We start from the raw sequence: 24,918 nt of genomic DNA, 5'->3' as shown, positions 1-24,918 counted from the left end.
GAGGAACAGAGGAAACATGTGTTGCGGCTCACGTGATTTGATACGTTTGAAGTGTTGTGTTTCTCTTAGGAACCCCCTCAAGGGGGTTATATCTGGCGTATCGTGGGAAATAGATGTTAAAGAGATGAGCATTTATCCCAAGACCAATGCAGTGTGATCATTGTAAAGCTTTTGGCCATGTATAAAGTGTTTGCAGAAGGGAAAAGCCGAGATGTCCAAGTTGTGGAAAATATAATATTATGTGTTATAAATGTGATGAGCATGTGACATGTTGCTATTGTGATGGGAACCATGAATTCACGTCTTTCACCCCACAAGGGTGAAAGAGGATGAGGTTGGCACTGCCAAGGTGGAGAGAAGGTTCGGGAAGATAGAAATCATAGTGGATGCGGCAGAGCAGTTCCTGGGGCTGAAAGATTTATCAGCGAAGGAGTTACATGGAATACGAGCCGTACCACCCTCTCAGGTCCTAAATGTGTATAGTGGAAATTTTAATCAAGAGAGACTGTGATTTCTTCAAACAATCAATACTTTATTAGACAAATTGCAATAAGGAAGCTGGTCGATCCCACATCCTTGAGGATAAGGCCGTTATTTTTTAAGTCGTTTTTTTTTGCAGACCTAAAAATGCTTAGTCATGGCTAGTTCCACCCCTCTCCGGCAGATCACGGCATCATAAGCTACCTTATTTTCTTCTTGTTTTTATGTGTTGTGAGGTCAAAGCTCACAAACAAGTGAAGAGCGTCTGCTAAATGACTTAAATGTAAATGTAAATAACGTTACTCCTTTCTGCTGATAGAATTGTTAACCATGCTCAAGCCAGCCTCTGTTCACCTCATATCTCCACAGCTGTGCCCTTGAAAGATTATGAAAAGAACAGGATGGACCAAAGAACTGTGGTCACTCTGAGGCTCTTTGTCTTATGTGCGGCATGACCAAGTTACTTAGACAGAAGATGATTTTATAACAATACAGGTCTATATTGTTCCTCAAGTTTCTCTATCCCAAGCCGCCCCATGTCCTTGACTATACGTCTAAACTAGAGGTTGACCGATTAATCGGAATGGCAGATTAATTAGGGCCGATTTCAAGGTTACATAACAATCGGAAATCGGTATTTTTGGGCGCTGATTTTGCCAATTTAATTTGTTTAATATTTTTTATATCTTTTTTTATATACAGTGGGGCAAAAAAGTATTTAGTCAGCCACCAATTGTGCAAGTTCTCCCACTTAAAAAGATGAGAGAGGCCTGTAATTTTCATCATAGGTACACTTCGACTATGACAGACAAAATTAGAAAAAAAATCCAGAAAATCACATTGTAGGATTTTTAATGAATTTATTTGCAAATTATGGTGGAAAATAAGTATTTGGTCACCTACAAACAAGCAAGATTTCTGGCTCTCAGAGACCTGTAACTTCTTCTTTAAGGGGCTCCTCTGTCCTCCACTCGTTGCCTGTATTAATGGTACCTGTTTGAACTTGTTATCAGTATAAAAGACACCTGTCCACAACCTCAAACAGTCACACTCCAAACTCCACTATGACCAAGACCAAAGAGCTGTCAAAGGACACCAGAAACAAAAGTGTAGGCCTGCACCAGGCTGGGAAGACGGAATCTGCAATAGGTAAGCAGCTTGGTTTGAAGAAATCAACTGTGGGAGCAATTATTAGGAAATGGAAGACATACAAGACCACTGATAATCTCCCTCGATCTGGGGCTCCACGCAAGATCTCACCCCGTGGGGTCAAAATGATCCCAAGAGCGGTGAGCAAAAATCCAAGAACCACACGGGGGGACCTAGTTAATGACCTGCAGAGAGCTGGGACCAAAGTAACAAAGCCTACCAAGCGGATCCATCCCCCCTTTCCCCGTTAGGCACGGCCACCCCCAATATCAAGGTGCACATGGGCCTATTTATATAATGAATATGAATTCGGAGGGCAGAAAATATTAAATAATAAAGCATTAGAGTTTTAAGAATTGTGTGTGTTCAATATGCTTTAAATGTCACAGTGTCACAAATAATTGAAGTTAGAAGCAATAGGATTTGAAGCAATAGCCTACCTGCGTATGGTCAACTATTTCACCACCGTTTCACGCTGCTCTGAGACAAGCATGGGGACTGGTCTTGATAAATTAATGAGATGTTTATTTTCACTGAATCTCCGTTTGGGTATTGGTTAGACTACAATTATGGTGTGGAATTGTTATGCTCTTAGTACTGTAGCCTACTCCCGACCAGTCACGATGTACAGCGCCATATTTTCAGTTTTTGCTTTTCTTGGAATAGAAACACCATAATATTAACCTCTTGCGATGAGCAAACCCGTATCCGGGAGAGTAATCATAGCCTCAAATGCATTAGCATAACGCAACGGACATAAATACCCCTAGAAACTTTTCCTATTCATGAAAATCGCAAATTAGATGAAATAAATATATTCAAACACAAGCTTAGCCTTTTGTTAACAACACTGTCATCTCAGATTTTCAAAATATGCGTTACAACCAACACTAGACAAGCATTTGTGTAAGTTTATCATGGCATAATGCTATGCTAGGCTCTGCTGGCAGCAGGCAACATTTTCACGAAAATAAGAAAAGCAACCAAATTAAATAATTTACCTTTGAAGAACTTCAGATGCTTTCACTCACGAGACTCCCAGTTAGATAGCAAATGTTCCTTTTTTCCAAAAATATTATTTTTGTAGGTGAAAAAGCTCCCGTTTCTTCATCATGCTTGGCTGAAAAATCGACCTGAAAAATGCTACTACTTTTAACGCCAAACTTTTTTCAAAATTAGCTACATAATATCGACAGAAACACGGCAAACATTGTTTAGGATCCATCCTCAAGGTGTTTTTAACATATATATTCGATAATATGTCCGTCGAGGCAATTGGTTTCTCATAAGAAGCGATTGGGAAAATGGCTCCCTCAGTATTTTACGCAAGATTTTCTGCGGGAGACACCATGTGACCACGTGCTATATATGGTCCCTTACAGCTATTCTTCAAGGGAAATGCCTAAAAAGACGTCACAATGCTGTAGACACCTTGGGGAAAACGTGGAAAACGTAAGCTCATTCGTAGCTCATTCACAGCCATATAAGGAGTCATTGGCATGAGGCGGTTTCAAAAAATGCGGCACTTCCTGGTTGGATTTTTATTTGGGTTTCGCCTGTAACATCAGTTCTGTGCCACTCACAGACAATATCTTTGCAGTTTTGGAAACGTCAGAGTGTCTTCTTTCCAAAGCTGTCAATTATATGCAAAGCCGAGCATCTTTTCGCGACAAAATATCTTGTTTAAACGGGAACGTTTTTCATCCAAAAATTAAAATAGCGCCCCCTAAATCCAAGAGGTTAAGCAAATTAATTAAGCTAGGGCCTCCGGAGTGGCACAGTGGTCTAAGGCACTGTATTGCTGTGCCACTAGAGATCCTGGTTTGAATCCAGGCTCTGTCGCAGCCAGCTGTGACTGGGAGACCCATGTAGCCCATAATTGGCCCAGCATCGTCATGGTTAGGGGAGGGTTCAGCGACTCCTGTGGCATGCCAGGCGCAATGCACGCTGATATGGTCACCAGGTGTATGTTGTTTACTCTGACACATTGTGCGGCTGGCTTCCGGGTGAAGTGGGCATTGTGTCAAGAAGCAGTGCGGCTTCGCTGGGTTGTGTTTTGGAGGATGCATGGCTCTCGACCTTCACCGCTCCCAAGTCTGTACGGGAGTTGCATGAAATTGGGGAGAAAAAAGGGGTATACATTTTTTAAAATAAAAACACAAAAATTAAGCAACATTTCTTAAAATCAATCTCATATACTATGTTATTAGAAAATAAGGGTTTCAATTCTCTGGTACAGCCAATACTAACTAGCATTAATGATGTGATGGCTGACAATGAAATATAATGCCGTAGAATTATATGGCAGCCCGCAAGGTGTGCTGCAGTATGATGCAACTTTTACAGGAAGAACCACTGTAACAATAAATCCATAGCACTTTACAGTACAATAAAACATATATACATTTGTAGCTCTTTATGAACTCTTGAAATAATCCAAACATTTAATTCACACAGTAACATTAATTTCCTCAATAAAAAAAAGTTATCTTCACACCTCTCTTGGTGTCAGTGACCCCAGGACTTCCTCGAGATTGCCACAGATAGTCAGTCATCCAAACAATGTCATAAATTGTGATTGAGTCATCACGCTGTCCCATAACAGCGTGAAAGAACATTGGTGATGATTTTGACTTAACAACTTTTTATTTTTCATCTCAGCATCACCCCAGAGTATGATTTACATCGAAGTGGATATTTTGTGAGGTGAGTTTGTTTTGCATCATCAAATCACTTTTCCAGGAAGTAAATATAAACTTATTGGATATTTGAGGCTTTAATGCACCAAATATTGATATTTTGTGACAATACAAGGTGCTCTCTAAAAGGGTTATTTGGCTGTCCCAATAGCCAAGAACCCATTCAAGAATCAATTTTGGTTCCAAAAAAGGGTTATCCTATGGGGACAGCCAAAGAACCCTTTTGGAACCCTTTTTTGTAAGAGTGTACGTATGGTGGAATGATGAGAAATATAAAACGAGTTTTGACTTCAGTACTCCTTTCAAGTTTGATTTGATCTGTCTTTGTCCTCCACAGCCTGAGCATGGGGTCCAGCTGGTGTAAGATCATATTGAAGAACGAGACCCCTTACACCTGGCACTACTCCGGTTCCCATGTTTATGACCCTTTTCCCAATATATCTTACACAGAGAGGAAGGTAAAATATTTACCTGTATTTATTTTCTGACCCCGAATACACATAGCCCTTTCACAAACACAGTGCAAAGCATAGTGTGGGAGGGAGATGTCTAGTCTTATCTCATTTGAGGCATAGTTGAAATAATTAAGTTACTTTGTGCTTTGGTGTAGAAGACCTTCAAAATGTGTAAGCTTTATGGGGGACATCAAATGCTTTAATATGCTTTTATCTATACATTAGAGATCTTCATTGTCCAAAAGGTTGGACCCATGGCTTTCCCACCCGACCCGATATGCATAATTATTTTTTTATTTTTTTAAACGGAGACAACTCCCGAAAAAACATGTGGGAAAAACAGACCCGTGGTGGTTCGGATCTGAACCCGTTTGATGTGTAGCATATTCAAAACTATATGGCCTATTGTTTTATTGGTTTTTCCTTTCCTAAAACAATAATTGTCCACCTAACAGTTCAGCGGTCTGAGATTTGAGCACTAAATGCAACAAGGCATTGCATGCATATAGGCCTAGGCATCCACTGTATGATATTATTGATTATAATTGAGATGGACAAACTATATGACGATGGTTGATTGTTGTGCGGGTCGACTGAGAATGTTGTGCTTTGATAATTAGTAGGCCTATCCTTGATGAGCAACTATGATTGATGTTGATGGTTGAATTCCTCCTGACAAGTACTATAAGAGCTGATTGCTTGTTGACATAATAATGTGTGTTTGTGTTGTTGTGCGGCATGCCTAAACCTATTTTGTGACTTGATTGACACAAGTGAACTGGGATGATGTCATAAAATGTATGCACAAACAAACAAAAACAATGTCATAGTACGATATCAGTGTCATGTATATTTTGCACAATATTTAGTTGTGTTCTGATTATGAGGGAGTCCGCGATGAATTAGTTCTCATTCTCTCTCTCAACCTCAAAAGGTATGAGAACTGCTGGTCTAGGGTAATTTGAGCACAAAATGGTCTGGCTTACGCTGCATTGAGCTTCCTTTTTATGTTTCGGTAATATCATTTTTCCCAATCATTATGACCGCCCACACACATACACTTGGCCGCGTAATCGCGGTTGTCATTGTGATATAGCCTAGTTTTTCTTCATTTACAGTATTCAAACATATCATCAGCGCCCACGTAGACTCCTTGGAATTTCCGAGGTATAGCTGATGAAGTTAGGCCTAGTTCAGCTAATAGCATCTAGCTGCTGCTGAAATTTATGAAGATCCACATAAGTCTGGCGATAGTATACTGAAGCTGAAAACAATACACACACACAACCACAAACCCCCTCTCCATCTCACCCTTTACCACTCTCTAAAACAACAGAGAGAAAGAAATTATGACAAAGACAAAAGCCACAAATAGTATTGATAAAGACCTCTTTACTTTTCCAGGAAAGTGGCACACTGAAGGCTCGGGAGGAAAAAGAATATTGGCCAGATCGGAATGGTAAACTCTGTATGTTCATTCTGAAATATGGAGATCATCAACACAATTCTTTTTCATATGCCTACTCTGGATATCAACACACAACGTTCACCATCAGAGAAAGCCTGGACCGCTCTGTCATTGAGCTGCACTGTAGCACACATTCTGTAGTTGAAACATGTCCCAACTATGGTAAGTCGTATTTTTTTATTTTAAACCTTCAGGGCTCTATTTTAACAACCCAAATGCAATTGTTGATCTAAGTGCTTCAGAAATAATTGTTAAAGTTCCGTGGTAATATCTGTCGGTGCAAATTCTGGCGGTAGTGTAAAGCTGTCTTTAGATTAATAAAATGAATAATAGGTATGTCAAGGGCTTGACCACACACAGACCAATAAAAATGTGCTCCATAGCCAAATATATGCGCTCTGTGTATTTGGGGCTTGTGTGTTTTCCTCAACTCATATGGATGCATATGGTCTTCCAAACCACTGGCTAGTGAATTGATGGATAGTTTCAGTATCACATAATTGCAATGACAGACAAAATTTGTCTAACTTTCTTCAGACCTGACATCGTGTCTCCGAAGCAATAGGCTTGCATTTGCAATAGTGAACATAACGTCCTTGCAAGTTTGATAAAATAATGATAAATGTTTTACTCTGAATTTGTTGCCTTGAGCATTAATAAAAGAAGGCTTTAGGATGTTAAATTAAGGCTGGATTTAACATGCTATTAGACTATAGACCTACTTTTTGTGGGCAAAGACTTCTCGCTTTGGCATTAAACATTATCGATGATTCCGTTTTTCCCAAAAAGCAAAGAAGGAGAAGGACCAGCAGCGGCGAGAGGAGGAACAGCGGCGGCAGGAGAGACAGGAAAGGGAGAGGAGGATTGAGGAGGAGATCAGCAAGGAGACTGAGGAGGCCAGGAGGAGTCTGACAGAGGCAAAGCTGAACCTCAGTCCTAGTCTGAGGGAGCAGGAGGGTCATCGGCAGTGCACACATGTATTACAGCAGGTGATGGGGGACCATGAGACTGTCATCGAAAGGGATGAGGTATGATGTATTTTATCTAAGCAGATCACTGATTAGTACAACATTATTCCCTTAAAAAAATCAGTTAATCCCTCTGGGTAACACTTTACAATAAGTGTACATGAATTACAATGTATTACAAATAAAGAATTGACTAATGCATTTACAAAGCATAAAGCCATTAATATAATGTTTACTATACCATTGATAGACAATTTTCATGAAGTGGTAAATTATAGTCAGATGTATAACTTAATCAGCAGGTTAACACATGGTTTACAGGTATTTTGCTTGTTCGTGGTTCTGAAGGGGTAACATGTGAAAGGGAAAGTTCACATTACAAAATAATCTCAAGTTATTTACATCATATTGCTTAGAAAGCAGTCAGTATACAGACTTGGACTCAGCAGCCGATTGGGGGTTTATTTACATAACTACAGTTTAGCATTAGCATTGTCAAAACAGGTCATGTAGAAATATTTGAGACTATATTCAGTGCAATAATGTGCATGAGTGAATTTTTTCAAAACATGTCAAGCTATACATTTCTTTACAAAACCTCCTTTTAACAAGACATGCACAATACATTAACAAAGCCTTATTGATTTGGTACAACACTTGTTCTACTCTCATAAAGGTATTTAGAAGTGCAGTACCAGTCAAAAGTTTGGACACACCTACCCATTATATGAGATTCTTCAAAGTAGCCACCCTTTGCCTTGACAGCTTTGCACACTCTTGACATTCTCTCAACCAGCTTCACCCTGGAATACTTTTACAACAGTCTTGGAGTTCCCACATATGCTGAACACTTGTTGGCTGCTTTTTAAAATTTAAATTTTACCTTTATTTTACTAGGCAAGTCAGTTATGAACAAATTCTTATTTTCAATGACAGCCTAGGAACAGTGGGTAAACTGCCTGTTCGGGGGCAGAACGACAGATTTGTACCTTGTCAGCTCGGGGATTCAAACTTGCAACCTTTCAGTTACTAGTCCAACACTCTAACCACTAGGCTACCCTGCTACCCTTCACTCTGCGGTCCAACTCATCCAAAACCATCTCAATTGGGTTGAGGTTGGGTGATTGTGGAGGTCACTCTCCTTCTTGGTCAAATAGCCCTTACACAGCCTGGAGGTGTGTTTGGTCATTGTCATGTTGAAAAACAAATGACAGCGCAAATCAGATGGGATGGGATCATTGTAGAATGCTGTGATAGCCATGCTGGTTAAGTGTGCCTTGAATTCAAAATAAATCACAGACAGTGTCACCAGCAAAGAACCATCACACCTCCTCCTCCATGCTTCAGGGTGGGAACCACACATGCAGAGATCATCCGTTCACCTACTCTGCGTCTCACAAAGACACAGTGGTTGGAACCAACAATCTCAAATTTGGACTCACCAGACCAAAGGACAGATTTCCATCGGTCTAATGTCCATTGATCGTGTTTCTTGGCCCAAGCAAGTCTCTTCTTATTATTAGTATCCTTTATCATGGTTTCTTTGCAGCAATGCGACCATGAAGGCCTAATTCACGCAGTCTCCTCTGAACAGTTGATGTTGAGATGTGTCTGTTACTTGAACTCTGTGAAGCATTTATTTGGGCTGCAATTTCTGAGGCTGGTAACTCAAACGAACTTATCCTCTACAGCAGATGTAACTCTGGGTCTTCCTTTCCTGTGGGAATCCTCTTGAGAGCCAGTTTCATCATAGCGCTTGATGGTTTTTGTGACTGCACTTGAAGAAACTGGCCTTGACTGGCCTTCATGTCTTAAAATAATGATGGACTGTCATTCTCTTTGCTTATTTGAGCTGTTCTTGCCGTAATATGGGATTTTTCAGAATAGAGCTATCTGATGTGTACCACCCCTACTTTGTTACAACACAACTGATTGACTCAAACACATTAAGGAAAGAAATTCCACAAATGAACAAGGCACACCTTTTTAATTGAAATGCATTCCAGGTGACTACCTCATGAAGCTGGTTGAGAGAATGCCAAGAGTGTGCAAAGCAGTCATCAAGGCAAATGGTGGCTACTTTGAAGAATCACAAACATAAAATATATTTTGATGTAGTTTTGCTGTCTTCTACAATGTAGAAAATTGTAAAAATAAGGAAAAAACATTGAATAAGTGCCCAAACATTTGACTGGTACTGTATGTACATTTCCCATATTTCTAATAACAGGATTTAATTTAGCCATTATGGGGTCTAGAAGATTTAACAGAGAAAGCATCAAGGTAATGACTTAATTTTTTCATATGTTTCTGTGCGTTGAATGGGACACTAAGTCTTGGCTACTGTGCTCAATTGTGTATGATAGCCTAGGCCAGTGGTTCCCAAACTAGTTATAGTCCCATACCCCTTCAAACATTCAACCTCCAGCTGCATACCCCTTGCACTAGGGTCAGCACACTCTCAAATGTTGTTTTTTGCATCATTGTAAGCCTGCCACACACACAATACATTTATCAAACATAAGAATGAGTGTGAGTTTGTCACAACCTGGCTTGTGGAAAGTGACAGAGCTCTTAGGGCACAAATAATACTTTCTCTTTATTTAGCCATCTTACATATACAGTCGAAGTCGGAAGTTTACATACACCTTAGCCAAATACATTTAAACTCAGTTTTTCACAATTCCTGATATTTAATCCTAGTAAAAATTCCCTTGTCTTAGGTCAGTTAGGATCACCACTTTATTTTCAGAATGTGAAATGTCAGAATAATAGTAGAGAGAAGGATTTATTTCAGCTTTTATTTCTTTCATCACATTCCCAGTGGGTCAGAAGTTTACATACACTCAATTAGTATTCGGTAGCTTTGCCTTTAAAATTGATTAACTTGGGTCAAACGTGTCTGGTAGCCTTCCACAAGTGTCCCACAATAAGTTGGGTGAATTTTGTCCCATTCCTCCTGACAGAGCTGGTGTAACTGAGTCAGGATTGTAGGCCTCCTTGCTCGCACACACTTTCAGATCTGCCCACACATTTTCTATAGGATTGACATCAGGGCTTTGTGATGGCCACTTCAATACCTTGGCTTTGTTGTCCTTAAGCCATTTTGCCACAACTTAGGAAGTATGCTTGGGGTCATTGTCCATTTGGAAGACCCATTTGCGACCAAGCTTTAACTTCCTGACTGATGTCTCGAGATGTTGCTTCAATATATCCACATAATGTTCCTGCCTCATGATGCCGTCTATTTTTGAAGTGCAGCACAGCACCCCCACAAAATGATGATGCCACCCCCGTGCTTCAGGGTTGGGATGGTGTTCTTCGGCTTGCAAACCTCCCCCTTTTTCCCCCAAACATAACGATGGTCATTATGGCCAAACAGTTCTATTTTTGTTTCATCAGACCAGAGGACATTTCTCCAAAAAGTACAATCTTTGTCCTCATGTGCAGTTGCAAACTGTAGTCTGGCTTTTTTTATGGTGGTTTTGGAGCAGTGGCTTCTTCCGGTTATGTCGATATAGGACTCGTTTTACTGTGGATATAGATGCTTTTGTACCCGTTTCCTCCAGCATCTTCACAAGGTTCTTTGCTGTTGTTCTGGGATTGATATGCACTTTTCGTACCAAAGTACGTACATCTCTAGGAGACAGAACGCATCTCCTTCCTGAGTTGTATGATGGCTGCGTGATCCCATGGTGTTTATACTTGCGCACTATGGTTTGTACAGATGAACGTGGTACTTTCAGGCATTTGGAAATTGCTCCCAAGGATGAACCAGACTTGTGGAGGTCTACAAATTTTTTTCTGAGGTATTGGCTGATTTCCTTTGATTTTCCCATAATGTCAAGCAAAGAGGCACTGAGTTTGAAGGTAGGCCTTGAAATACATCCACAGGTACACCTCCAGTTGACTCAAATGATGATCAGAAGCTTCTAAAGCCATGACATTTTCTGGAATTTTCCAAGCTGTTTAAAGGCACAGTGTACTAAGTATGTAAACGTCTGACCCACTGGAATTGTGATACAGTGAAATAATCTGTCTGTAAACAATTGTTGGAAGAATTACTTGTGTCATGCACAAAGTAGATGTACTAACCGACTTGCCAAAACTATAGTTTGTTAACCAGAAATTTGTGAATGTAAACTTCCGACTTCAACTGTAGGTACATGGTTGCAAAGAGCATAGGTTGCAAAGGGCATAAGTGTCAGTGCGATTTGCCAAGGCAGGAAATTCCAGAAATTTGGCAGTGGCTTTCTGAGCAAATTCAATGTTCACTGAACCGCTTGTTACAATTTCGATGAGGCTCTCTTGTTCAGATATCGGTAAGTGGACTGGAGGCAGGGCATGAAAGGGATAACCAATCCAGTTGTTTGTGTCATCTGTTTCAGAAAAGTACCTGCATAATTGCACACCCAACTCACTCAGGTGCTTCGCTATATCACATTTGACATTGTCCATAAGCTTGAGTTAATTTGCACACAAATCATACAATGATGAAAAGACCTGTGTTGTCCTTGTTAATGCAGACAGAGAAGATCTCCAACTTCTTAATCATCACCTCAATTTGGTCCTGCACATTGAATATAGTTGCAGAGGGTCTCTGTAATCCTAGATTCAGATCATTCAGGCGAGAAAAAACATCACCCAGATACGCCAGTTGTGTGAGAAACTCATCGTCAGACAAGTGAAAATTATGGTCAGTAAAGAACTTTAAGCTCATCTCTTAATTTAAATAAAAGTGTCAATACTACTTCCTCTTAATAACCAGCGCACTTCTGTATGTTGTAAAAGCGTTTCATAGTCGCTGCTCATATCATTGCATAGTGCGGAAAATATGCGGGAGTTCAGAGGCCATGCTTTAAAGTTAACCATTTTCACTGTAGTGTCCAAAATGCCTTTCAAGCAGTCAGGCATTCCCTTGGCAGCAAGAGCCTCTCGGTGGATGCTGCAGTGTACCCAAGTGGACTCTAGAGCAACTGTTTGCACGTGCGTTACCACTCTGTCTCCCTGTCATGGCTTTTGCGCCATCAGTACAGATACCAACACATCTTGACTACCAGAGTCCATTTGATGACACAAAGCCTTTAAAAAGATCTCTCCTGTTGTCCTGGTTTCCAGAAGAGGATGTCTTCCTTAATTGATCCCCCATAAATGTAACGGACATATACCAGGAGCTGTGCCAGGCCCGCCACGTCTGTTGACTCATCCAGCTGTAATGCATAGAATTCACTGGCTTGTATGCAAAGCAGTAATTGTTTCAAAATATCTCCTGCCTTGTCACTGATGCGTCGTGACACAGTGTTGTTTGATGAAGGCATTGTCTGTAAAGTTTGTGCCTTTTCCCCCAGCATTGTCCCAGCCATATCCGTGGCAGCAAGAAGAATTAAGTCCTCCATGATAGTATGGGGCATGCCTGTCCAAGCCACTCAGTAGCTCACCATATAAAATGCTTCTAGCCCCTTCTTATTAATGGTATCAGTTGCTTTTATACATGGGGGGGCTATAGTAAACCACTAAAATACCAAACTTTTAACAACCAAAGTTCCTTTCCCGTTTCAGCTACTGTCATGACATTTGGTACATATACTGTGTGCATCTCCTCATGAGCAACACATTTTCCATAAGGACCTATAATCTCAGCCCATTACATTTTCCACAAATTAGACTGTGTTCCCTACCAAACTTTGAACAAGCAGATCTCCCTTTTGAGCTACGGTCATGACATTGTATATCCAGTATATGCATTTCCCCATGAGAAACAAGTGTCTCATAAGGATCTATAAGCTCCGCCTACTCAAAAGTGTATCGATGTCAATAGAGCCCAACAGTGAAGGCGTCATAATACCCATAAAGCCTAATGGTCAAGCAAGGTAAAGGTTCCAATCGTTTTTCTTAGAAATATTTACACGGTTATCAAAACGGGGTAAGCCTACACAAAACACAGCCCTTATTTTACATGTTTCTAAAATCCCCTATGGGAAGAATGTAGTGGGAAAAACACTGTTTAACCGCTAGGTTTTATGGGTATAGTGACTCATACTGTGGTATTCTATATTTCAGTCATTGACCATTATGTTAGTATCGGTATAGTCTAGCCAGACTACTTTCAGTATAACGGTCCATCGTCTGCCCATTAAAATAAATCCTGTTTTACATCAATGTCTCTCCATCAAGCTGTAGAGTCCATTCTCTAACATCTCGTCCATTGTGAGCTATCAAGTTTCGATTTCCAGTGAGGGAAATGAATCCACACAAGTTTGAATAATTGTCACTGCATAATTCGTGGATGATGACATGTTTACTGTTGTCTTGTTTTAACTATGGCATGTATTCATTTTAATTCATGCACCCTTATTGTAAAGTGTTAAAATAGTATTTATATACATATGTTTCATACATTGTGTTACCTACATTGTTGAAGTAAAAAAATTTAACCTTCAATTCTAGCAGAGAGAAATTGAACAGAAGTTTGAGGAACTCTTGTTGGATTATCAGATCAGTGAAAATGAAAGCCTGCAAGATGTCACATTTGAAGACAGGATGAGAAACCTCCAGACTGAGCTGACAGTCCAATACTTTAGAGAGAAGCACCTCTCCCTTTGGCCTCTTTTTACCTTAGAGAATGCCATCATGTATGAAGATCTCTCTCTAACTGAGAGGTTCTGTATCCTTAAGGCCGTGACAGAGGTAACGCTGGCAGGCAACCCGGATGCTGTCAATGGGCATGTCCACCAACTTGAGTGTGCCAAGAGGTATAACTTCCACCTTAGTCTTCTTGAGCATCTGAATGGTTCAAATTCCACTCTGGCAGGTAAACTTCTTTTGGCTTTTTTTGACACATTTTCAGATGTGTCTCAGAACAGCAGGGAGCTCCTTAGTCAAATTCTCTTCAGTAACATCTGGACACCTGTAGAAATCCTCCTCTTTCTTCGTGGGGTTGCTTCCATGGACCAGAAGAAAACAGATGCAATCCTTCATACAGTGCAGACCTACAGGCTGGATCTTCTCTCCACACTCTCTGCCCTTAGAAGTAATGATCCCAATAAGACTCTGCAAGGTTATGCAGAAGAAGAAACTGACAAAGATATTGACACCATTTTGAGTGAGATGCGGGATGCAAATTACCCCGAAAAGTTACTCTCTATAATGGAGACTGTCTTAGGACATATAGAAGAGAAGCTTTCAAAAGATCCCATGGTAGACACACAGAAGAAACTGAGCAAGAGAGAAAAAATTGAAATGATCAAAGACTTCAAGAACAAAATTAAATTGTTGAATTTTGCTGAGGCAGACAACACTATCCTCAAGGAAGTTCTTATTACAATGTGTATTGCTGTTAAAGACTGCTCAGCCGTTTCCACTCAAAGTGGAGAGCAAATCAAGGGATATTTTCCCAGACTCACCCAGCTGGCATCATTACTCATGCTCCTTCTACCAAAGGCAACATCAGATAAAGGATGCCTCTTAGAAATTGGTACAGGAGAAGGAAAGTCTTGCATTCTAGCTATGTTTGCAGCAATCCAGGCCATCAGAGGGGCCACAGTCGACATTGTGACCAGTTCTCCAATCCTTGCACGACGGGACGAAGAGGAGTGGAGAAAACTTTTTGACATGTTTGATATCACATCCTCCGTTGTGCCTCCACCATTGATGAAGGAGAGCAGCCTTAAAAGCTGTGACAAAATACTACAGGACGCTTACAAAAGACAGATTGTGTATGGAACTGTAAGTGACTTTGCAGCAGACACTTTGAGGCAGGAATTTGAGAAAAACACCACTCGTGGGGAGAGGAAGTTTGACTTAGTGATTGTGGATGAAGTAGATTACATGACCTTGGACAGTGGAGTGCAGGTGACCTTCCTGTCTCATGAAGCCAGCGGCCTTAGGCACGTTGAGCAAGTCCTTGCTAGCATTTGGTGCATGATATCTGTGTGTCGGCCTATTCGAATGGAAGAAACGGGGGAGACTGAGTGGATAACTGGGATACAACATTTTCACAAGGCTGCAAAGATGGCTGTTATGGGCTCAGACAGATCTGAACACTTTTCTGAATTTGATATTCTGCAAACAGGGTTGCAGTTTGGATTTTACACACAGGAAGACATTGATACATTGATGCAGAGTGAAAGTGAGGCACAAAGAGATGGTAAAGCTGATGATTTTCAAGATGAGAATTGGAAAGCTATTGAGGCGTTCATGACTAAAATTGGAGTGGAACAACAATATGATCTGCTCAGTATTCTTGAGATGGCATTAGATCAAACTGTTTTCATCGACTGTTACACATTAACAAATAATAAAGCCACATCAATTGGAGAGAAAAAAAGGGACAGTGACATGAAAATCAAAATGCTTCTCCTCAACAATGGACGAGCTAGTGAAATAATGTCTGAAAAATCACTAATTGATGCAGTTGTTCTTGAGATACAATCTAAAATCATATATTCTGACCAATGTCAGCCAAACTCAGAGGAAACCGATAACTATATTGTGATCCCCTTCTTCCTTAAGAAGTACATTGAGAATCGGATGCCAGTCTTTGTGGGAAATGCCTTAAAATCTATTGCAATGAAACAAGGCAGAGAGTACATGATTGGCATGTCTTCTGACGCTAATCCAAGCACTGTCAGTGAGTCTGACAAACATTTCTACCATGCCATCATCCCAGTGGACTACCAGGCCAGTGGAGTACTGGAAAAGAACAAACGCTGGGGTGACGGCCTTCAACAGTTTCTAGAGATGAAGCACCAGTTGGCCATATCATCGCTATCCAATGTTACAAATTATATGTCAAATATCCATTACTTTAAAAGATACCTTAAAGGGAGTGGCATATTTGGTGTTTCTGGAACATTAGGTGGAAATGCAGACAAACACTTCTTGCAAAGGCATTACAAATCAGACAGCTATACGATACCTTCTCACAGGCACAATAAGGTAGTTGAACTCCCCGCCCTTCAGGTAAGCGGTGATGACTTAAAATGGATAGAGGTAGTCTGTGAAAGTGCATTGAAAGCTGCCGACAGGAACCAGGTCGTCTTGGTGGTTTGTGAGGATGTTAAGACAGCAAATGAATTACAGGTGGCAATGGCCAACCGAAGAGCAAATCAACGACATCCAATCACCATGTACACGATCAGTGAGAGAGACAACATTGAGCAAACCACATTCAGTGGGGGAAGCATCATTATCGCCACCAATCTGGGAGGACGTGGCACAGACATTAGATTGGAGCAGAAAGTGAATCAATGCGGCGGACTCTTTGTCCTTCTCACGCACTTTCCTGACAATCGCAGAGTGGAGAAACAGGTGTTTGGACGCACAGCCAGAAAAGGAAATTCCGGCATGGTACAAATGATACTCCATTGTGACCAACTGGCACCAGCGTACCAGGGCCAGCCTGTGGAGATCATGAGGCAGCTAAGAGAGGATCATGAAATCCAACGCATCACTGGTATGGAGACAAATGAGCTGCAGGAAATTGAAAGGAAGGAAAAATTATTTTCAACAGTTTGCCAATTTCTTGACAATTTTGACAGCAACTACTCAGAAAAAGAGAGAGAGAACCTGTTGACAATGAAGGTGGAGGAACATAGTTTCAGACGTCAAGGCGATAAGCTTGATTACCAGCCAGCACTCAATGCTCTGAAAGAATCCTGGGCATTGTGGTTGACCCTTCATGAGACCCATATCGAGAAGGATGATGATATCTCTGACTTGGAAGCAGACTTACTTCAACAATTGACAAACACAAGGAACATGATGTTGAAAGGACAAAGCCAAAATTTCTATGATCATCTGAAGCAGGCTGTTGTTAGAACCAACCTGCACTGCCGTGATAAAACCAAGTGGGACTATGATGCAAAATCTTCCTGGCAGAAAGCTGCAAAATGTGACCCCTTTTACAGAGCAGTGGCGCTATACAACCAAGCTTACATTACAATTAACCTGGCAGAGAGTGACTATAAAACAGAGGCTAGTAACTTACTGCAGGAAGCAAAAGACACACTTGGTATCTATATCTCTGAAACAACAAACACTTTGAATGCATGTCAGATGGCAATGAGGGGCAACTTTGAGCCACATCATGATGGTGTCTGCAATTTCCAAAGTCAGATGCAATCGAGGATGAATATTTTCCAAGCTTGGCTGGGATACATTAACAGTACACTGAAAAAACTTGCAGAGCTAAAGAACAGTAAAAGTAGCGCCATAACAGAGGATTCCTCAGTGTATGCACTCTCAGACGGGACAGACTATGTCACCACAAATGAACTCATGGCCCTGTATGAGTACGGCCTTGGCATGGTGTTCGAAGTAAAAGAGAAGCCAAGGTTCAACATTGATGCTCTTGTGTGTTTTTTACTGGGTGCATGTCAGGTTCTGGCTGGAGTTCTTGTTTGTGCTCTGTCCTATGGCTCCGCCTCCCAGTTTGGTCTTGCCTTAATCTCAGAGGGAGTGTCTGACATGATCAGTGGGTGTGATGGCATGATAACTGGCAGTTTCAGTTGGGCATCGTGGGCCATCTCCAAAAGCATCAGTATTGGGATATCTTTGCTCACTTCTGGATTTGGCACCATCAAGAGAGCTGTCCAGTCTGTATATAAAGCCACAAAAGGCCTGCTAACAGGTACAAAAACCCTGTCATCTGTTGCAAAAGGTGTCATTAAATCAGGGAAACATGCATTCATGTCTTTCAAAGGCAGTGTCACAGCAGCCTCCTCTCTGTCCCTAGGTACAGTGAAGAAGCTGGGCACGAAAACTGTAATCAAACAGACTTTCAAACATGCAACCAAGTATGCAGGACAGGAAATGGCTAAGCAGATAGTTACCCACACATTGCATTACTTCATTGATGCAGGGCTTCAAGCTGTACTGAAGGAGATTTTGAACAAGGCTTTCAAGGATTCAATCACCTCTGTAGTGAAAGAGAATGATGCATTGAGTCACACTCTCACAGAACTTGTATGTTCTGGAGTTCCAAAATCAGCTTTACAGAAACCAGCTGCTGAGTTCAAGATAGACAGGGAGTGTGAAAAAAGTATTAAAGATTTAGTCAAATCAGTGACGGAAAAAATTATTTCTGATCTAATGACAGATTGTAGCACAGTGCATGAGATCATTGACAGACTCGCTCAGGTGAGTAGCAAAGCGTCAGAACTTATGGACAACGCAGGAGTGCCTGGAAAAGTCCAAACTGCTATCTCTGCAAGCCTCTGCATAGCAAAGTTCAGTACAGTGCTAGTCCAAATGTTGAACTCTATCCCTACAGAAAAATGTATCAATGACAGATTCTCTTCCAAGTTGATAAAAGAAATTCATGTACAACTGCCAAAGGGGTATGACCAGGATGGCAGACACAGACTCCTTGATGTGGGACGCCTGAAGAATGAGCTCCTCGAGGGCATCACAGAGAATGTCTCCCGGGAATTTATTGAGTCCTGTGCCAGACACATGAACTCCTTGATAACACACATTTTTAAGGAAAAGATCAATAAAGTCACGAACGCCATTGGCAATACCACTAGCAACATGCTTGGCAGGTACAAAACGGAAAACTATTTCGTAGAGCAGAAGCAGAGGCATGACATGAAATCAGCCAGTAAGCATGCAGGGGAGTCTACATGTGAGATTGAACAGTCGGACCTCCATCAATACATCAATAACATCAGCGATATAGACCGCCCTGCTTCAGAGCTGGACATCTATGTCCTTACAAAGAGTGACCTACTCCAGGGACAAGGCATCAGGGTCAAGGTAGTGGATAAACATGGGAAACCACTCGATGAGCAATCCTACCCAGGCACTGACTGCTCAGCAGGATACATCACACTCAAACTGACCATGGAGCCAGAGACAGCTAAAAGGTACGTGCCTCTGTATTCAGCTCTGAGTTTCTGTGCCACGTCCCTCATTGAACTTTAAGGATATCAAAAATACAAATATTAATGTTTAATACAACTAAATTGACAGAGCATAAGATCAGGCGCATATTTATCCTAACTGCATTACTCTTCAAATTGCTATGTTTGAATTTTATCTTTGAACTTAACAATCATGATTGTGTTTGATTTGTTATTTTAGTGAGATGGGTCTGTTATCTCACATACAAGACCGAATCCAAGGTGTTCAAACTGCGTACAGTGGCCATTTTACCATTGTTCAACCAGATGGATGTGAGACCAGGGTGATGTCAGAGGGCCAGAATTGCATGTACCATGCCTTAATCCAGGCAACATCCAGAAGCCAGGAGCAGGACATCAAAGAACAGGCAAGGATTCTGCGCAAAAAAGTACAAAGCGAGGTTAGTCATGGAGTTCACATTCCATCTTTCATGTAAAACTTTGTCAAGTATTTTCTAAGAGAGCCATATGGATGTCTATAGTAGTTTATATGATACTGTTGGTGATGGGAGGCTGTAACCCACTGTTGCAGGAGTATGTTGACACAAATTAGTAATATTTTATTATATTTAATATTTTATTAGAGTTGATAGCATAACTTCACATATCTATATGTTGTACATTGACTCCTGTAAGGAGATTACACTAGAAAAGCAGTCAAACTGCATTGTGTAGGTTCCGGTGTTGTGATTTGACATACAGTACAGAGTGACGAGGAAAGGTATGTGCGTAAATTGTGGTTGCAGGAGTGCGTAATGCAGGGGGATGAGCAGGAGCAGGCGTGACACATTCAAGGGTTTTTCTTTATTTTTACTATTTTCTACATTGTAAAATAAAAGTGAAGACATCAAGCCTATGAAATAACACATGGAATCATGTAGTAACCAAACATTGTTAAACAAATCAAAATACAGTTGTAGTCGGAAGTTCACATACATTAGGTTGGAGTCATTAAAACTCAATATTCAACCACTCCACAAATTTGTGGAAAACTATAGTTTTGGCAAGTCGGTTAGGACATCTACTTTGTGCATGACACAGGTCATTTTTCCAACAATTGTTTACAGAGAGGTTATTCCACTTATAATTCACAATTCCACTGGGTCAGAAGTTTACATACACTAAGTTGACTGTGCCTTTAAACCGCTTGGAAAATTTCAGAAAATGATGTCATGGCTTTACAAGCTTCTGAAAGGCTAATTGACATCATTTGAATCAATGAGAGGTGTATCTGTGGATGTATTTCAAGGCCTACGTTAACTCCGTGCCTCTTTGCTTGACATCATAGGAAAATCAAAAGAAATCAGCCAAGACCTTAGAAAAAGGTTATGGACCTCCACAAGTCTGTTTCATCCTTGGGAGCAATTCATGAACGCCTGACGGTACCACGTTCATCTGTACAACCAATAGTACGCAAGTATAAACACCATGGGACCAAGCAGCCGTCATACCGCTCAGGAATGGGAGACACGTTCTGTCTCCTAGAGATGAACATACTTTGGTGCGAAAAGTGCAAATCACTCCCAGAAAATCAATCCCAGCAAAATACCTTGTGAAGATGCTGGAGGAAACAGGCACAAAAAGTATCTATATCTCCAGTGAAAATGAGTCCTATATCGACATAACCTGAAAGGCCGCTCAGCAAGGAAGAAGCCACTGCTCCAAAACCGCTATAAAAAAAAGCCAGACTACGTTTTGCAACTGCACATGGGGACAAAGATTGTACTTTTTGGAGAAATGTCCTCTGGTCTAATGAAACAAAAATAGAACTGTTTGGCCATAATAACCATCGTTATGTTTGGAGGAAAAAGGGGAGGCTTGCAAGCCGAAGAACACCATCCCAACCCTGAAGCACGGGGGTGGCAGCATCATGTTGTGGGGGTGCTTTGCTGCAGGAGGGACTGGTGTACTTCACAAAATAGATGGCATCATGAGGCAGGAACATTATGTGGCTATATTGAAGCAAAATCTCAAGACATCAGTCAGGAAGTTAAAGCTTGGTCGCAAATGGGTCTTCCAAATGAACAATGACCCCCATGCATACTTCCAAAGTTGTGGCAAAATGGCTTAAGGACAACAAAGTCAAGGTATTGGAGTGGCCCTCACAAAGCCCTGACCTCAATCCTATAGAAAATGTGTGGGCAGAACTGAAAATCGTGTGCGAGCAAGGAGGCCTACAAACCTGACTCAGTTATATCAGCTCTGTCAGGAGGAATGGGCCAAAAATCGTCCCAACTTATTGTGGGAAGCTTGTGGAAGGCTACACAAAACGTTTAACCCAAGTTAAACAATTTAAAGGCAATGCTAACAAATACTAATTGAGTGTATGTAAACTTCTGACACACTGGGAATGTGATGAAAGAAATAACATATGAAATAAATCCTTCTCTCTACTATTATTCTGACATTTCACATTCTGAAAATAGTGGTGACCCTAACTGACCTAAAACAGGGAATTTTTACTCAGATTAAATGTCAGGAATTGTGTAAAACTCAGTTTAAATGTATTTGGCTAAGGTGTATGTAAACTTCCGACTTCGACTGTATATGTAAGATGGCTAAATAAAGAGAAAGTATTATTTGTGCCCTAAGAGCTCTGTCACTTTCCAGACTTGGCATTTTTTCAACCAGCTTCACTTCGGATGCTTTTCCAACAGTTTTGAAGGAATTCCCACATATGCTGAGCACTTGTTGGCTGCTTTTCTTTCCCTCTGCGGTTCAAATCATCCCAAAATCATCCCAAACCATCTCAATTGGGTTGAGGTCGGGTGATTATGGAGGCCAGGTCATCTGATGCAGCGTTCTATCACTCTCCATCTTGGTCAAATAGACCTTACACAGCCTGGAGGTGTATTGGGTCATTGTCCTGTTGAAAAACAAATGTCCCAGTTGGGTTGACGTATCGCTGCAGAATTCTGTGGTAGCCATGCTGGTGTTGACCAGCAAAGCACCATCACACCTCCGCAATATTTCACATTGGGAACCACACATGCGGAGATTATCAGTTCACCTACTCTGTCTCATGAAGACACAGCGGTTGGAAACAAAAATCTAAATTTTGGACTCATCAGATAGAAGGACAGATTTCTTCTGGTCTAATGTCCTATGCGTGTGTTTCTTGGCCCAAGCAAGTCTCTTCTTATTATTTGTGTCTGGTAGTGGTTTCTTTGCAGGAATTTGACCATGAAGGCCTGATTCACGCAGTCTCCTCTGAACAGTTGATGTTGAGATGTGTCTATTATTGAACTCTGTGAAACATTTATTTGGGCTGCAATTTCTGAGGCTGATAACTTGAATGAACTTATCCTCAGTAGCAGAGGTAACTCTGGGTCTTCCTTTCCTGTGGTGTTCCTCATGAGAGTCAGTTTCATTATAGTGCTTGATGGTTTATGCGATTGCACTTGAAGAAACTTTCAAAGTTTTTAATTTTCCGCATTGACTTACCTTCGTGTCTTAAAGTAATGATGGACTGTCGTTTCTCTTTGCTTATTAGAGCTGTTCTTGCCATAATATGGACTTGGTCTTTTACCAAATAGGGCTAACACACCTTGATTGATTGGCTCAAACGCATTGAGAAGGAAAGAAATTCCACAAATGAACATTTAACAAGGCCCACCCGTTAATTGAAATGCATTCCAGGTGACTACTTCATGATGCTGGTTGAGAGAATGCCAACAGCGTACAAAGCTGTCATCAAGGCAAAGGGTGGCTACTTGAAGAATCTCAAAATAAAATATATTTTGATTTTTTTAACACTTTTTTGGGTTATTACATGATTCCATGTGTTATTTCATAGTTTTGATGTATTCACTATTATTCTACAATGTAGAAAACAGTACAAATAAGGAAAAACCCTTGAATGAGTAGGTGTATCCATCTTTTGACTGATACTGTACATACCAACCCAAATCTGTAAACTCAATTGCGCATTCTTCAGCTGAGATGCTAAACATTTTAATAATATAGCAGATGCTCTTATCCAGAGCGACGTACCGTTAGCCATCTTAAGATAAATACACTAAGTGGGACAACCACATATCTCAGTCATAGTAAGTAAATGTTTTCCTCAGTAAAGAAGCTATCAGCAATGTCTGTGCTAGTATTGGGGGGGTCAGGTGTGAGTGTTAGTGTGCGGAGGAGCAGGGTGACATAGCAGAACTTGGGAAGGTTGAACACCAGGTGGGCTGCAGCATTCTGAAAAACCACCAGGGGTTTGATAGCACAAGTGGGAGCCCAGCCATCACTGAGTTGCAGATGACAAGTGCCTGGATTAGGACCTGCACCGCTTACTGTGTGAGGTAGAGTCGTACTCAACAGATTTTGTAGCGCATAAACCTGCAGGAGCGGGTGTTTGCAGAGAATGACAGGGTGTTGTCCAGGGTCAATCCTGGACCTCAAGGTTCTCTACTCCGACAACATTGATAATCCCCGAAACAACATCCTGGTAGGTATAACGGTAAATTAAGATACATGAACACAGGAATTACAATTACCCACAATCCTCTAGCATAGAGTTCTTTCTAAAGTCTTTGAAAGCCAAGTCAACAAACACATCACTGACCATTTCGAATCCCACCGTACCATCACCGCTGTGCATTCAGGTTTCCGAGCTGGTCACGGGTGCATCTCAGCCACTCTCAAGGTACTAAGCGATATCATAACCGCCATCAATAAAAGACAGTACTGTGCAGCCGTCTTCATCGACCTGGCCAAGGCTTTCGACTCTGTCAATCACCGTATTCTAGTCGGCAGACTCAACACCCTTGGTTTCTCAAATGACTGCCTCGCCTGGTTCACCAACTACTTCTCAGATAGACTTCAGTGTGTCAAATTGGAGAGTCTGTTGTCCAGACCTCTGGCAGTCTCTATGGGGGTGCCACAGGGTTCAATTCTCAGGCCGACTCTTTTCTCTGTATATATCAATGATGTCGCTCTTACTGCTGGTGATTCTCTGATCCACCTTTATGCAGATGACACCATTCTGTATACTTGTGGCCCTTCTTTGGACACGGTGTTAACAAACCTCCAGACGAGCTTCAATGCCATACAACACTTATTCCATGGCCTCCAACTGCTCTTAAATGCAAGTAAAACTAAATGCATGCTCTTCAACCGATTGCTGCCCGCACCCGCCCACCCGACTAGCATCACTACTCTGGACAGTTCTGACTTGGAATGTGTGGACAACTACAAATACCTAGGTGTCTGGTTAGACTGTAAACTCTCCTTCCAGACTCGCATTAAGCGTCTCCAATCCCAAATGAAATCTAGAATCGGCTTCCTATTTCGCAACAAAGCCTCCTTCACTCATGCTGCTGAACATACCCTCAAAACTGACTATCCTACCGATCCTTGACATCCTCTATCTGAGCAGCTTAACGATCGCTCATCCAACTACCTACCTCATCCCCATATTGTTTTTAATTGACTTTTTTTTCTCATTTGCACACCAGTATTTCTACTTGCACATCATCATCTGCACATCTATCACATCTATCATTCCACTCTTAATTAGCTAATTCACTACAATGGCCTGTTTATTGCCTTACCGCCTTATGCCATTTGCACACACTGTATATAGACTTTTTCTATTGTGTTATTGACTGTACGTTTGTTTATTCCATGTGTAACTCTGTTGTTGTTTGTGTCGCTTTGCTTTATCTTGGCCAGGTCGCAGTTGTAAATGAGAACTTGTTCTCAACTGGCCTACCTGGTTAAATAAAGGTGAAATAAAAAAAATGAATGAAAAATAGCCATGTGTGTATTGTCAATGGCATAGCCATAGCTAGTGGTATA

At 41.2% G+C, this 24,918-nt stretch overlaps 1 protein-coding gene across 4 annotated transcripts in view; it reads left to right on the top strand.

Annotated features, from left to right (window-relative positions):
* LOC118380630 (uncharacterized) overlaps window positions 1-24,918 on the top strand; it is a 36,206-nt gene that overhangs the window by 6,073 nt on the left and 5,215 nt on the right. Inside the window, exons 2-7 of one of the 4 annotated variants that reach the window (XM_035767624.2) lie at window positions 4,291-4,335; window positions 4,666-4,786; window positions 6,188-6,413; window positions 7,041-7,279; window positions 13,667-19,086; window positions 19,304-19,490. In XM_035767624.2, coding sequence (XP_035623517.1) covers window positions 4,673-4,786; window positions 6,188-6,413; window positions 7,041-7,279; window positions 13,667-19,086; window positions 19,304-19,490 — 6,186 coding nt within the window. In that variant the 5' untranslated portion in view covers window positions 4,291-4,335; window positions 4,666-4,672. Of the gene's footprint in view, window positions 1-4,290; window positions 4,336-4,665; window positions 4,787-6,187; window positions 6,414-7,040; window positions 7,280-13,666; window positions 19,087-19,303; window positions 19,524-24,918 lie in introns of all 4 variants that reach the window. The other 3 variants (XM_035767616.2, XM_035767608.2, XM_035767629.2) reach the window with 3 other exon arrangements.

The sequence above is a fragment of the Oncorhynchus keta genome, chromosome 4 (assembly GCF_023373465.1).
Source record: "Oncorhynchus keta strain PuntledgeMale-10-30-2019 chromosome 4, Oket_V2, whole genome shotgun sequence".
NCBI classification, from domain to species: Eukaryota; Metazoa; Chordata; class Actinopteri; order Salmoniformes; family Salmonidae; genus Oncorhynchus; species Oncorhynchus keta.
The sequence above is the reverse complement of the archived record's forward strand: the minus strand, read 5'-3'. Positions and strand labels throughout refer to the sequence as shown.